The sequence below is a fragment of the Microtus ochrogaster genome, unplaced genomic scaffold (genome assembly GCF_000317375.1).
Source record: "Microtus ochrogaster isolate Prairie Vole_2 unplaced genomic scaffold, MicOch1.0 UNK12, whole genome shotgun sequence".
Taxonomy (NCBI): Eukaryota; Metazoa; Chordata; class Mammalia; order Rodentia; family Cricetidae; genus Microtus; species Microtus ochrogaster.
Window position 1 is genome coordinate 5,378,518 of NW_004949110.1, and position 14,485 is coordinate 5,393,002.

General features: G+C 49.3%; 1 protein-coding gene across 1 annotated transcript; it reads right to left on the reverse strand.

The window, feature by feature from the left end:
- Window positions 1–2,451: 2,451 nt before the first annotated feature.
- Chst2 (carbohydrate sulfotransferase 2) lies at window positions 2,452–10,008 on the reverse strand. The gene is made up of 2 exons (XM_005366659.2): window positions 8,036–10,008; window positions 2,452–7,931 (listed from the first exon to the last, which is right to left on the reverse strand). Exon 2 carries the CDS (start codon window positions 7,747–7,749, stop codon window positions 6,157–6,159), a length of 1,593 nt encoding a protein of 530 aa, XP_005366716.1. The 5' UTR covers window positions 7,750–7,931; window positions 8,036–10,008; the 3' UTR covers window positions 2,452–6,156.
- Between the last annotated feature and the right edge of the window lie 4,477 nt (window positions 10,009–14,485).

Genomic DNA, 14,485 nt, shown 5'->3' on the forward strand with positions numbered 1-14,485 from the left:
TGTGCACAGAACCCTTGGTCCCGAGGAAACACAAACATATACTAATAAGATCCAGTGCCTTCCCTTCTGATGGATCTTTCCTATGGGAGGAAAACAGGCCTACCAGCAAGTGAGTCCGGCTTGCAGTGAAACATACTGGCAGATAGGTACACAGTGTGGCAAAGGAGACTAGGGAAGAGGAAGACATTTCTACATCTTGAAGCAGGGTTGATAATATGTAAAAGCTTCAAAAGATCCAGGACCTTCAATGGTAAACAAGAACTGACAAGTAAGGAAGAGATCTTAATGGTGGATGCCTGCAAACCCACGAGACTGAGGCAAGAATTTCAGCCCAACCTGGGTTACGTACATAGCTGAGTCCTTGGACAACAAAAATGCAAAAGAGGACGGAAAAGGAGAAGGAAGCAGGGAGAGAAGTAGAGACTAGAAAAATGATACCCAGGAGAATATATTAATGAATGTCTCAAACCTATCATAAAATAATCTCAATCAGCTGTACAGAACACAGTAAAGAGGTATACCAGTTGGCTTAGTACACCTGCTACCTTTGTCCTTTGGATACATTGTAACCTGAGCTTTGCTTTTCCATGTTTGGATGCTGTTTTTATGCACACTAAACATACAGAGAGAGGTCCCTATGCAAGTTCTAGGAGAAAGGAAATTTGATTAGCAAAACTTGTCAGTTTCCTTGTTCTTCATCCTACCTGAGACTTCTGAGCTGCTCCTGTGACAGTGGTCACAGAACAAGTCCTCGTTCTGTCGGTCTTCAAGTGGATGATCTTGAGGTTCTCAAGCTCCACCGATGATTGAAAGACACTGCCAGTAACTTCCTATCGTCAGCACGGGGGGGGGGGGGGGTTGTCATGTGCACACTGAGTTTAGACACCTTTGCTTTCGGGACTGTCACATGTAGTAACTCCTGCTTCTGAAGTGTCCCTTGCCCTTCCTCTCCCTTGCAGCTCGACATGCCATTCCCTGCATCTGGAAGCAAGAGCTCTAGAGGCACACAACCTGTACAACTGCATGCTTAGGAAGGCTTCACGGTTGGCTTAATCTCCTGCGGTTGTCATCCTGAAAGGCCTACTCACTTTGTTAACAAGGAGAAGGCGTTTTAACTTTGTGCTGAACGTTGCAAATTATGCATCTGCTTCCATCCAGAAGACAAACCCACTTAGAGGTGAATTTCTATAAAGCCTTGTCCATACACCTGACACGGGAGCCCTCACAAAATGTTTCTGAGTCCAGTCATGTAACAGTGATTACTTTAGCCATCATTCCCTTTGCAGAGGGACTGTCACAGGCATGTAGTTTAAGCAGCCCCCCATATACTTTTGGCACTTTTTTGCAGGTAACTGATTTGACCAAATGTTATGTTTTGACCTTGACTACACTTTATCGTCCCATTAGCAACTGCATAGATCAGCCTTTCCCCTTTAAAGTTCCTTCAAGTTTATAAACACCGGCACCCCCAAACACTGACTCAAAACTTCCCCATGGCACAGACTTAATGTGTTAGGTCGAATTTAACATTTTCTTAAGCACAATCCGATTTAGGATATGCAGGGGTTTGATAAATGCTAAGCCTTATGACTTCTGTTATTAAAGACTCACACCAGACTCTGCAGCTGAGCCGGTCAGTAGCTCTTCCTTGAGCTACAAAACCGGCAGCTGAATAGCCACAAGGGAGGGAAATTATTTTCTTAGCCTTGACAATTTGAAAGGGCTCTCTTTAAGGTGAGTGACAAGGGGGGGATCTGTAAACTCTAAATTCATCTCTGGACAGCCCATCACAGCTCAAGCCATTTCCTCCTTTGTAGCTGTCACTTTGTGCCTATCCGCATTGGATCCTGACATAGAACTGTCGTGGCTCTGATATAATGATTGCTCACTGACTCCCCAGAGGCCTGAGATCAAAAGTGATCACGCAGTGTTAGCAGATATTAAGGCATTCTCTTGAGGGCCAGGGTTGCAGTTCAGTTGGTAGAGAACTTACCTAGGATGCACAAAAGTCCCAGATTCGATCCTTGACATCATACAAAACAAACATGGTGGTATACAATGATAAACTGAGTATTTGGGAGGTAGAAACAGGAGGCCAGAAGCTTAAAGTCACTCTTGGCTGTTTAATGAGGTTAAGCCTGTCTGAGTCATATGAAAACCTTTCCCCAAAAAGAAAAAAAAAACCATTGATTAAGAATGCGACTTCATCATAGAGCGCTTGCCTTGGTCTTGCTAGGTTCAATCCTCAACATCAAAAACAGAAAGGAAGAAAGTCTCTTGGTGAAGACTCCTTAAAGAAAGTTCAGGAACTCCATATAGGGTATTGCATGGGTCTGTGTGTTGAGGGGTTGGGGGTGACAAGAGACACGTCATCATGAGCTACCATGTCTAAATGAAGTGACCCACGTCTCATTTCTCTCTTTCTCTTTCTGAATTCATGTCTAGAGACTGTGTTTCAAACATGATCTTTATTTAATTGCCCAGTTCCCAGGGAATATTAACTTGATAGTCTCACCCAAATTCACATTCATTTCGAACCAGCAGCGTAATCCAGCCACAACTACACAGGGCAGAACTGACTGTAGCCAGGCTGTGAACACACCGGAGCAGGGAGCCCTTGTCTCACTCCGTATCCAAAGCAGAACGGACTTTCCCACAGCAGCCATTGCTCTGCCGGGCCACAGCTTACAGCACATTTTATCAATCTATGCATCCACAGCACTCAAAATAGTAAACATCACAGTTTCTTCAAAACAAACTTCACAGACCACGCTTAGGCACCCGGGCAATTCTGATCCACAGTTAGATGTCAGATCCCTGCCCTCCTGTCTTCGTGCCGTTTGGAAAACAAATACTGAAAACTGAATTCCTTATTTTGAATTTGCCTCTCCACATTCATCAGTTCTGCAGTTCTTTCTAATTCCCTGGTAGGAGTTAAAGGGCTGGGTCACCTTGGAAACACCACAGGTGTACCATTGCTTGCTACGTCCATCTACCAGAGCCTGCAGGCCATGACCTCCCCCAGAGACCTGGTACTGAACAGGTGAACATCGTCTTCTCCTCTTTCCCTCTAAACATCTCCAGTATCTGATAGTTACACATTTCATTTGCTTATTTAACAAGTATGCAACAAGCACTCACTGTGGGGGAAATACTGAAGGGCACAGATTTGCCCCAGTCCTTGGACCCAGGGGACAGTGTGAATGCAACCTTTCATTGGTTCTGAGATTCCTGAAACTCAAGCACCCAGCCTGCACCTTTGTCTTGTTCCAAACTCCTATTTGTTGACTAGATGTGCTGCCTGGATTTCATTCTCTAAATGGAGCTTCCTAATTAACAAATACATTCCAAAGTCAAAGGGCTACCCCAGGCCTGTCACCAGTCAGGCCGAACTCACAAACAGAATCTCTCTGGCAGAGAAGCTGCTCTGAGGAAAATTTCCTCCCACTGACGGACATCCTGCCAGGTTGGGCAACGTGAAAGGATTGCTTTCAACCCCGCGGCCTCAGAAGTGGTCACAGTTCTGCTGCAGTTTGTCATGGCCCAGGTCTGCTTGCACCAGGGGCCGACAAGAGCTTGTTAACGCCAAAAATGCTTCTCCGAGCTCTGGCAGCTAAATGTCACGGATATGACTATCTCAGCCTCTAGTGGGAACAACACCCAGCTCACTTTCCTAGAATGCAGCGAGGTACAAATCTCCAGGAGCAACAATTCACCTTTTCAAATTGCAGAGCCCAGGAGTGGCAGAGTAGAGAGACTGCAGCTGCTACAAAACAAGGAAAATACAGAGAGAACCTCTGCAAACAGAGGAGGGGAGAGCTGTTGGGGTTAGCTGGGAATTTCCTCTCAGCCGAGGCCATGAAGGCTCTGCAAGCTGCAAGGCTCTGTATAGCATCTAGGAAAGCTTTTAAACACAAGATCCCAAAACATAATTCCAGTCTAGGGCGATCCGAGTCGCTGGAGATGCTGGAAAAGAACAGAACGGAGCTGCTTTAAAAACCTTCGGCTCAACCAGAAATGAATTTCACTGTGGCTGAAAAGAGCTGGTTTTAATGCCATACCGAATTTGTTTTTAAATGGTTATTTTACCCAGAATCATTGTTTTTTAATGACACTACCCTAATTTGCTGCTAAGCCTTTTTCATCTATAGTCACCCAACATTAATATTTATTTTGTTCATTTAATTTTAAAGTATTCTTAAATTAGAGCTCTTACAAAGATTCCCCTGCTGCTGAAGGCACTACCATAAAAATACTATGGAAATCTTGAGCAGTGTTTTAATAGCTGTCTAGCTCAGTCACAAGACATGGCAAACAATTTCAGTAGACTAGGAAATAATCATTCTAAGACACCTTTTTTAAAAAATGGTCTTAGTCTTGGATTTCACATTGCAATGATGATTAAACTCAAGAATCACCTCATGTTAAAACATTCCCTATGTACATATTCTCTTTCTCTTTTAAAATAAAATCCTCAGCATTCAACCCACATTTGTAGGCTTCCCAGATTCTCATAATAAATTACTGTAAAATAAAGCTGCAGGAAAACTGGGCTTGTACCGCATTTAATATAATATGCAATATACAACTATACTGTCTGTTTTTCCTATTTGGGTTTCATAATTTCTTAACACAACACCATACAGAATACTTCAGCACAATATGAGTTCAGGACGTGGGAGTATCATAACCACTGCTGGGAAATTCAATGCCAAATCTCAGAATCCCAGAGTAATTCATTTTTATTTCCTCTTCTTCAGAATCCTCTTAGTATCTAAAAGTTCTTAGTTAGAATCCTACACTGTCTGCCTCATGTACTTTGTTTTACAAATTTACCTTTAGGAAAATAAGGAGAATACCATGGCTCCAGGACACCCCAAGTCTCCAGCAAACTATTTCAAATTCCTGTCCTTTAGTATTACTGGTTTGGATGGGATGTGAGGAGGAAAGAAAACCTGTGAGTGTCCCCCTAGTCCTCAGTTACAACTTTGCCTTAATATGCCTCCGGATACTGTGTCAAAGACAAAAACACTCCAAGTGGATATTTCTGTCATTCCACTAACTACAGAGATTGCTGCCACCAGGGCCAATAGCATTCACTCCATTTTGAAACTCATATTCTAATCATTAGAACTTTAAAAATATATATACATATGCCTTTAAATTTTCCTCTTTTTTTCTTTCTGAACCAACTTCAGAACAAAACCAGCAGTCTCTGCTTCAAGGTACCCTGTCTCAACTCACAATACGGTAGTAACCAAAACCGAATGCCTTCAAATCTCAAGGGCTTGTTTCTTCCTTTCTCTCCTCAAAGCTGAACAGGAAAGTAGTGTGTGCTTTCTTCTCTGCCCTGCCTGGTTTTGCCTGTAAAAGACTGCTTCCATTCCTGGGCAGCTGGCAGGCTGTGGATAGCACGTGAGAAGACAACTCCCAATTATTATGAAGGCAGAGGCTTCTCCCAGCTTAGCTATCCCCCAAGTAGGGAGAGGAGGGGAGCAGAGGCCACCTGAAGTTACCAAGACAAGTAGCACTGGTAAACCCAGAGTAATGGAGGCAAATATAAAAAAGAATATTATTTATTATCTTCTTTATTAATACTCACATGTCACCTTTGCTGCTTTACACAAAAGTCTATTTTGAAGGATGCCTCCTAGGTTTACCAGCCCGGTGGGGGCTTTCTGCTCTGGGACCACTTTCCCCTTCTCCACCCACCCCACTCCACATCCAAATTAATCTTACACATTCACAGATGCCACAAAAAATTTGTAAACAAGATTTGCGTTACTGGAACTTTGATTTAACGACATTCCACTTCAATATGGAAGGGGGGAGGGAGAGGACGAGAAGGGGAGAGGGAGAAGAGGTAGGGGACAGGGCAATTTGTCAGAACTTTCAAGTCTTGCCTTTTCTGAGGTGTGTGTGTGTGTGTGTGTGTGTGTGTGTGTGTGTGTGTACGCGCACATGTGTTGAGGCTGTTCCTTGAAATTCACTGACTCAAAACATTGACAGCAAGTGCCGGTGTGGTTATTTATATTATATATCTATAATAGAATATGTGGGCTTCCTCAGCTTGGGTCTGGGCTGTGTTTGTTTAAACACAACACCATCCTCTTTGTGGGTGTCTCCAGAGGGTGTCAGATCTCTTGGGAAACCCTCTCAAAGCCGGGGCTTCCGAAGCAGGGTCTTGCTGAGGTCTTTGACCTCTTCAGGGCTGTTGACCCGCTCATAGCCCAGCACTGCCATAGGTTGGTAGCAAAACTCCTCCACCTGCTTGATCTGCTGGAAGGTGAGCGCGGTCCGCCAGGCATTGGCGGCCTGAGTGGCATTGCGAGCTGACACCACGAAAGGCTTAGAGGACGAACCCGAACCACTGGTCATGTTCAGGGCAAACTGTTCCATTTCAGGACTCACCAGCAGCCCCACAAAGTCGTACACCCTCCGTAAAGTTTTAACCGGGTCTCCCACCAGATCCTCGTACCTCACCACTAAGTAGTGTCCCTGTAGCCAGTCAGGCGGCTGCAGGGCTGTCTGCAGCGTTTTGGCCATACTGTTGCAGATGACCTCCATTGCACCCAGAGCATGGTAGTCTGCTGGTCCACCCATACCCTCCTTCTTGGCACCCAGCTTGTGGCCAGCGGCCTCCAGGAACGGCATGCGGTGGGCTCTCGGATCCCGGCTTCGCACCACCTGTAGGCTTTCCCGGATGAGGCCGTGGCGTGAGCGGATGCGGGAGCTGGCAACCGCGCGAGGATCCCGCACCAGGTGGATGACCTTGAGGTCCAGGGCTGGATCTCGAAGCAGCGGCGCCAACACAGCCACATCGAAGACGCGCACGCCCTTGATAACCAGCGTGCGATATTTGCGGCACTCCTCTTCGAAGCGTGCCAGGCGTTGAGGTGGGCACTTCTTACACACGCGGTCGTCCACCAGCCCGACGACCTCCTTGCGGTAGGCCGGACAGAGTGGAGAGGAGCACACCACCTTGTTGGTGGCTGCCCCAAAGATGCCCAGAGTGGTGAGGTTGCGCCCCCCACTGCCGGCGGGGCTATACAGCTGGAAAACCGAAAGATCGCAGCGGTACAGAGCGCTCAGCATGTCCCGCGCTGCCCCCTGCAGGGAAACCGCGTCCCCGGGGTACAGTTTTTGCCACACGTGCCACACAGGCTCATAGAGGAAGAACACCTCAGGGTTCTGGTTGAAGAGCTCTCCGAAGAAGGACGAACCGGAACGCCACGTGGTGAACACATACACCAACTGCCGCTTGTCCCCTCCACCCCTGGTGCCTCGAGTTCCATTGCCTGGAGAGGCCGCAGCTCCTATTGCCCCCGCCGCGGCTGCGGGAACTACCCCCAAGCCGGCTGCGGGAGGGCGGTATGGAGTACGGGGGTCCATGCGCGGGTGAGCGCGGGGTGGCGCTGCAGGAGGCGACCCCGGCCGTCCCCAGCCACCCCCTGTTGCCCCCGCCGCGGCACCCAAAGGCCCGTCGGGGTTGCACTGCTGCAGCGGCTCCTTATGCCACTTGTAGTCCAGAAGGTTGAGCATCGTGAGCACCAGCAGCAGTGCGTAGCCCGCGCACAGCACCAGCGCCTTCCTGCGAAACACCTTCATCCCGAGCGGGGACGCAGGCCAGCGGCGTCCTGCGCGCCGGGGCCACGGCGGGAGCAGGGCCCGCTGCACGGCGGCAGGCGCAGCCGGCAGCGGCCGGGGAAGCGCGCCCGGGGGCAGAGCTCGAGGAGAGCTGCGGCTCATCACAGGCACAGCCGGGGCCGGCGGCGCGGCGGAGGCGGCCCTGCAGCCCGGGAGGGGGACGCTGCAGGCCGGCTGCGGGCGCCGGGACTGGGGCCGCCGATCCGAGGCGGGCGCGGCGGCAGAGGCGGCTGGTCCCCAGCGCCCAGGGCTGGCTCTCCCATGGCAGCGGCTCCGAGAAGGACCTGCGAGGGGAAGCGAAGTGAATGGGTGAGCCCAGTCTCCCGCCCAGATGCCTCCTCCGCCAGAGTAACGCCCACCCCCCGGTCTGCGGGCCGCCCCCACTTACCTGGAGCAGCGGATGCGCCCCAGAGCGTCCCCGGATCTCCGACCGGCGGACTGTCCAACTAGCGCTCTCCTCGGTTTCTGTCCGGTTCTCTTCTGCCGGGGGTCCCCAAGCCTTCGAGGGAGCCGCGGGACTCCGCTGCCCTAGCCCTAGGCAGAGTTTCCCGGCAGCGGGCGCCCTGCAGCTCAGAAGGGGAAACTTTCACCGGGCCCAGAGCCCAGCTCTGCACTCCACCGAGCGCGGCGCGTCCCGGCTCCAGCGACGTCTCCCCCGAGTCTCTCGGGACCGCAGCTTCCCTCCCGGCTCTGGAGTACGTAGCTGGCTAGAGGCGACAGTGCGGAGTAGCTTAGATACGTCCCAGCTCCAGGCTAATCCGCTCTCCATCGCTCGCACTCGGCCTCCACGCAGCGAACCTTCCCATCCCTCCGGCGGTGGCGGAGAGGGTACAGCGCGGCCCCGCAGCGGCGGCTGCTTCTTCCATCACCCGGAGGATGTCCAGGCAGGCGGCTCAGGCGAGCCCCGGCGCTCCTTGGCTGCGAACTGGCCCAGGAGGAACCCTGGACACGTAGCTTTAAGCAAAAGAGCGGGACCCTCCCCGGCACCGATTGCTTCTGCCCAACGAAGTCCCGAGGTAGAGGAAGCCCCCACTGCGACCGCACTAAAGCGGCGCCCGGGAGGATGCTGCTACCCGACTCCCCCTACGCCGGGCGCCTGCAACGCGCTCGGGCCAGCCTCTGCGCCGCTCCTGCCAGCCCGCTCGGGGTTGGTGCGCGCCGCCGTCTGTCGCCCCGGCTCCTCCCCTTCGCCACGCTACCCCCTCCTCTGCCCGTCCCACACCCTCCCTCCTCGCAGCTCCCGACTCCAGCCGCCGCCTCCTTAGGGGCTGGAGATGCGACCCGGTTCAAGGCGGCGCCTCTCGGGCCGCCAGCCGCGAGTCACAGAGCTCTAGGTTCTCCTGGAGCCTGATTCGCGACTCTCCTGCACAGCCGGAGACTTGGGTTCTCAGCGACTGCAAGACTCACTCGGCTCCAGTGTTCGCTTTCGAGAAGAGTTGGCGATAAAAGTTTGGGCAGAAATCCCCCTTCGTCCCCAGCGATCAGCACTGGTGTCCCCTCCTAAGGAGGAAGCAGCGCCGCCAGGCCCCGCTGGGTATCAGGAGAACACAGTTCTGAGGCTTCGACCCCGGTGCTCGCCCTTTCCAGTTGGCTTGTGGTTTCTCCTTCAAGGAGGAAGTAATAAATCTTTCTGGCCCCAGGGTCACTGAAGGGATTCAGAGTGCGCTTTCGGCACCCTAACCGAGTATCCCGGACTAGGACAAGGCCACTAGGTTTCGATGACACCCCCCCCCACACACACACACACACACCTCGCCAGGCAGATGCTCTAGGCTTGCGCTCCTAGTGGAGCTTCCACCTCTGCTAACATCCTCTGAGACAGGGCTGCTGGGGGAGGGGTGGACTCTGTTTTATTTTCTAGTAAAATACTTTTCGGGGCCCCTTGACTTTAAAGAGGAAGAGACGAGATCAAAGAACTTGATCACAACGGAAAACGTTCTCGGTCGTTGAAAGTTGCTTTTTTAGTTTGATCTGTGTTGGCTTTTTTTTAACTTGTGAGAGAGCACCGAGAGTGAACCATAGCCCCAACCATAAAGTGGAGCAGCTACAGTAACCCTAGGTGATGGCAGGGGCAGGATGGTGAGGATTTGAGGGCAACATGGGAAAGACTGTACTCCCGTTTCCACCTAGAAGGCGGGCAGAAAGGTGAGTCATTGTGGTCCTGAGGTTCAGCCCTGTGGTAAACTGCGGATCACTGGGAAGCTGATTGCCCCTGTCCCTTTGAAGCTTTCACAAGTAAAACACCATTACTGCAAAATGATCTTAGTCTATCTGGAGCAGCCTCCCTCGGCCTGAAGACCCTTCCAAATCCATTGATGGCATGTTTCTTCCGGGAATCATACAGAATGTTCTGGATACAAGGATTGTTGGGGGCGGGGGGGGGGGGTGACAAGGATACTGTTCTGTGGCTTTAACTAGTTTTGGTTTGGTTTAGTTTAGTTTCGTTTTGGTTTTTTTGCCTTATTTCGATTGTTGTTTTGTTTTGTATGGGTTTAGTTTCGGGCTTTAAAAAATAAAAATAGGCTCTTCAAGCTGATGAGGGAGAGGGACTTAATCGGGGGAGGGGGAGGGAAATGGGAGGCGGTGGCTGGGAGGAGGCAGAAATCCTCAATAAATAAATAAATTAAAAAAAATAAAATAAAATAAAAAATAAAAATAGCATGATGTAGGATCAGCGAAATGATTCCTTGGTTAAAGGAACTTGCACCCAAGCCTGGGATCTGAATTCAAGTCCTGGAATGCACAGGACGGAAGGAGAAAACAGATTCTTACAAGTGTCCTTTGAGGTCCATATGTGCTCCCTGACACATTATGCCCCTGTCCCTACACACACAGACAAGTAATACAAAATGCTAATGGTTTGACTTGGTCCTGTTTTCTGGAAAAATTCATAATGTCACAAGTATTCAATTGAAATATTCCTTTATGGTTTTAATAAGTGTATGGATAAGACATTTCTCCCATCCCGATTTGTGATGGGAGAGCAGAGTTTCTAACATTTATAATATAGGAAGGTACAATGCCGTGGCACGGATGTGGAGGTCAGGGGACAGTCTGCAGAGTTGGCTCTTCACCATGTGGATTCTGGGGTATAACCAAAGCCTTTACTGACCCATAGACCCACCGAATCTCACATGTAACTTCCTTAAGTAAATGTGCTGTTTTACTTCCTCCAGGAAGGAATGAACCCTGGTCGGGTGGTAGTGGCAGTCAGGAGGCAGAAGTAGGCAGACGTTTGTGAGTTCAAGGCCAGCCTGGTCTACAGAGAATTCCAGGACAGCCAGGGCTTTGAAACCTGTAGATGTTGCCAGTAGGTGCTAAATGAGTTGCCTTCCATCTCTCTTTTTTACCCACCTCCACCTCCCTCCCAGTGTTGCTGCAAATATACCTCCCCCTTCTTCCCTCTACCCTTTCCCCCACCAAACCTGCAGCTATGTTTTGAGTGGAAAAGACAAAACTGATGGAGAGAACAGGAATAGCAAAAAGGAGAATAACACACCTATGGTCTCCATCACTATTCCAGGAGAAAAACCTCCTAAGAGTTAGAGGCTAATACCTGGGTTTGCGCTTCCCCCGAAAGCACTCAATAGCAGTTATTTGAGGTAAGGACCCTTTTAAAAAACAATTTGTTTGCATAGAAACAATTTTGATGCAATTGTGTAAGGCTTTCCTGGAGTTGGCAAAATAGTGACTCCATTTGTCAGCCGCCTCCACAGTGATGTTCCGCTGCGGTGCTCAGCTGGCATAAATTCACAGGTTCTGGCATCTCCACCCTCTCCCTGCTGGCAAATATTTTACTATTTGCACAGTGTCATGATTAATTCCAAACTTTGTGACAGCTAATGATATTCAAAAACTAGATGCCTTTCTACCTGCATTCACCCAGGAATTCCTGTCCTTTGAGTCTAGTGATGACACACACATGCAGACACACATATAGATATAGACATGTAGGTATATGTAATAAATCATATAACAATTTCACAAGCAGAGAATCCCGTCAGACCTCAGGGCTGTCCTAAGTGTCAAAACACGGTTTAGTTCATTATAATTTGATCTCTTCTAGAATGCCCTTTGAGCTGTCCTGTCTGGTGCCCCTTGCATAGGAACTACTCCTGGCAGGTATTCTGGCTTTGTCCTGCTCCGGGACAAAGAAGGTTTGAAATGTTCTGTGGTATGGAAGGCCAGAACCCAGCCTTGGCGAAGTGGCAGAGATCAAGTGTTTTCTGTCTGTCAGAATCTGGACTAGGGAAACCTGACGCTGGGCTCACAGCTGTTTCCCATCTAGGTCTGTGCGTGAACCCCGGGCCCAGATTTGCTTTGGGAAATGCTGTTCCTGAGCAGTAAGAATGTACACAATTGGTTCTGAAGTCTTTGGTTTAATACACACTGCCCTCATTAGTCCAAATGACTCCCCCCCCCTGATATATTTTATATGAATATGTCTATCTACCTACTACACAGACCAAGAACACCCAAAGGTAATCACTCCCAGTAAATTTAGTTTAGACATTTTTTAGATGAAATGGTCACATCCCAAAGAGCATCTTAAAGAATGTTTTCCTTTTCCAATCTCGAAAGGAAATAGCTTGAATAATCTTAAGATTATAAAGAAACTGGAACAGTCTCTTAAAATATTCCCATGAGAAAAAACAGCTGGCTCAGGGGGATTTGAAGAAGGTGCTTCCACACTTTGAAGGCCTAGGTAGCGTCTGTCTTGTACAAACTGTTCCACACAGTAGTAACGGAGGAAGTGCTCCCCCAGCTCACCCTAGGGGATATAATCTGGAAGGACGCCGGGGTAGGAGGAGGGAGACAATGAGTGCGGATGAATGCATAATGTGTACAAACATATGGGAAAAGTAAATCTAATCAAATTGACGGGAAGGACAGTGCTCTGTAACCAAGTCGTGTTTATCCCAGGAGCAGAATGTCCACTTAATGAATATTCAGCACCTGCACAATATCAGGTGCTGCTCAAGTTCTGGAGGATCTCAGGAAGACACAGTCAAGTCTGCTCTCCACCTTCATGGACTAGGAGACATTCAGTCCTTATGCGTTTAAAGGAATAAGATTGCTCCAAAGGCAAGTATTGGGATGATGCCTGGAGCCGCTACTTTACACTGGGGAGGTGACTTTGCAAAGGAGAAGTGATCCTTGCCAAAAATGAGGGTGCTACCTGGGAAACTGAGGGCGTGAGAAGTGGATGTTGCTGGCACCACAGGCACATGACCCTGAGTGGGAACGAGGTCGGTATCTTCAAAAAGCCACCAGAGTGGGTCTGGCCATAGGATTCAGAGGTTAAGAGCACTCACTGGCTGCTCTTCTGTAGGTCCTGGGTTCAAGTCCCAGAACCCACATGGCAGCTCACAGCTGCAACTCCAGTCTCATAGTATCTGATGCCCTTGTCTGGCCTCTGGACACTGTACACAGTACACAGGCTTGACATACAGACAAAGCAGCAATGCACAGAAAATAAAAATAAATAAGTCTGTAAGTAAACAAATAAAGCAAGCAAGCAACAAGCACCGCAGGTGGACCAGAATCCAATGAAGAGGTCACAGAGTCTCCTAAGTGGGGTTTTCTTAACCTTTAACTTTAAAAAAACAGCTTAAAAGGGTGTTGTGGCTGCCCAGAGGGTCAGGAACCAGAAGCTGGATAGCCTGGAGACATAGGATAGAACCAAACATGACTGGCCAAAAAGAAAAAAGGAAGATAGAAAAGAAAATCCCACCTCCTGAAAACAGGTGAGAGTTCCAGTAGAGGGACTGGGACACCACCCAGCCCCTGCCTACAAGATGCGCCGGGGTAAAGGTGGTGCCGAAATTGTGAGAGTGGCCGACCAATGACTGGCCCAGCTTGAGAGTATAGCATGAGAGGGAGCTCACCCCTGAGGACCAGGACCCAGAGGGTAGCCCAGGAAGCTAAGATAGAACCAAACTCGACTGACAAAAAAAATTTAAAAAGTCAATGCAATGGGGGGCTGGAGAGATGGCTCAGCGGTTAAGAGCTTTCCCTGCTCTTCCAAAGGTCCTGAGTTCAATTCCCAGCAACCACATGGTGGCTCACAACCATCTGTAATGGGGTCTGGTGCCCTCTTCTGGCCTGTGGTCATACACACAGACAGAACATTGTATACATAATAAAGAAATAGATATAAAAAAAGTCAATGCAATGATTCTTACTGATACTCTGCTCATTGGGTGAGTAGCCCAGTTGTCATCGGAGAGGCTTCATCCAGCAACTGATGGAAACAAATGCAGAGAACCGTAGCCAAACATTAGGAGGACCTTGGGGAATCCTGCAGAAGACCAGGGTGGGGGGACATTGAAGGAGCCAGAGGGGTCAAGGAGACCACAAGAAAATGGCCCACAGAATCAACTAATCAGGGCTCACAGGGGCTCACAGAGACTGAACCGACCACCAGGGAACCTGAGTCTGACCTAGGACCTCTGCATATATGCTACAGTTGTGTAGCTTGGTTTTCTTGTGGAACTCCTAACAGTGGGCGCAGGGACTGTCTCTGACTCTTTTGCCTGCTTTTGAGACCTGTTCTTCCTACTGAGTTGTCTTGCCCACCCTTAATATAAGGGGAAGTGTTTAGTCTTATTGCAACTTGATATGCCATGTTTGGTTGATATCCGTGGAAGGCCTGCCCTTTTCTGAAGGGAAACAGAGGAGTGGATTTGGGGCAGAGGAGAGGTGTGGGGTGGGAGGGGGGCTTAGAGGAGAGGGGAGAAGGAAACTGTGGTCTGGATGTAATATATGAGAGAATTTTTAAAAAGAAAAAGGTTGTTGTAGGAGAAGTAAGCTCCGATTTACTTGCTAAAAACACGTA

Excerpts from the sequence above, each read along its gene's own strand:
- Chst2 (XM_005366659.2), bottom strand. The coding sequence starts at position 7,749 with ATGAGCCGCAGCTCTCCTCGAGCTCTGCCCCCGGGCGCGCTTCCCCGG.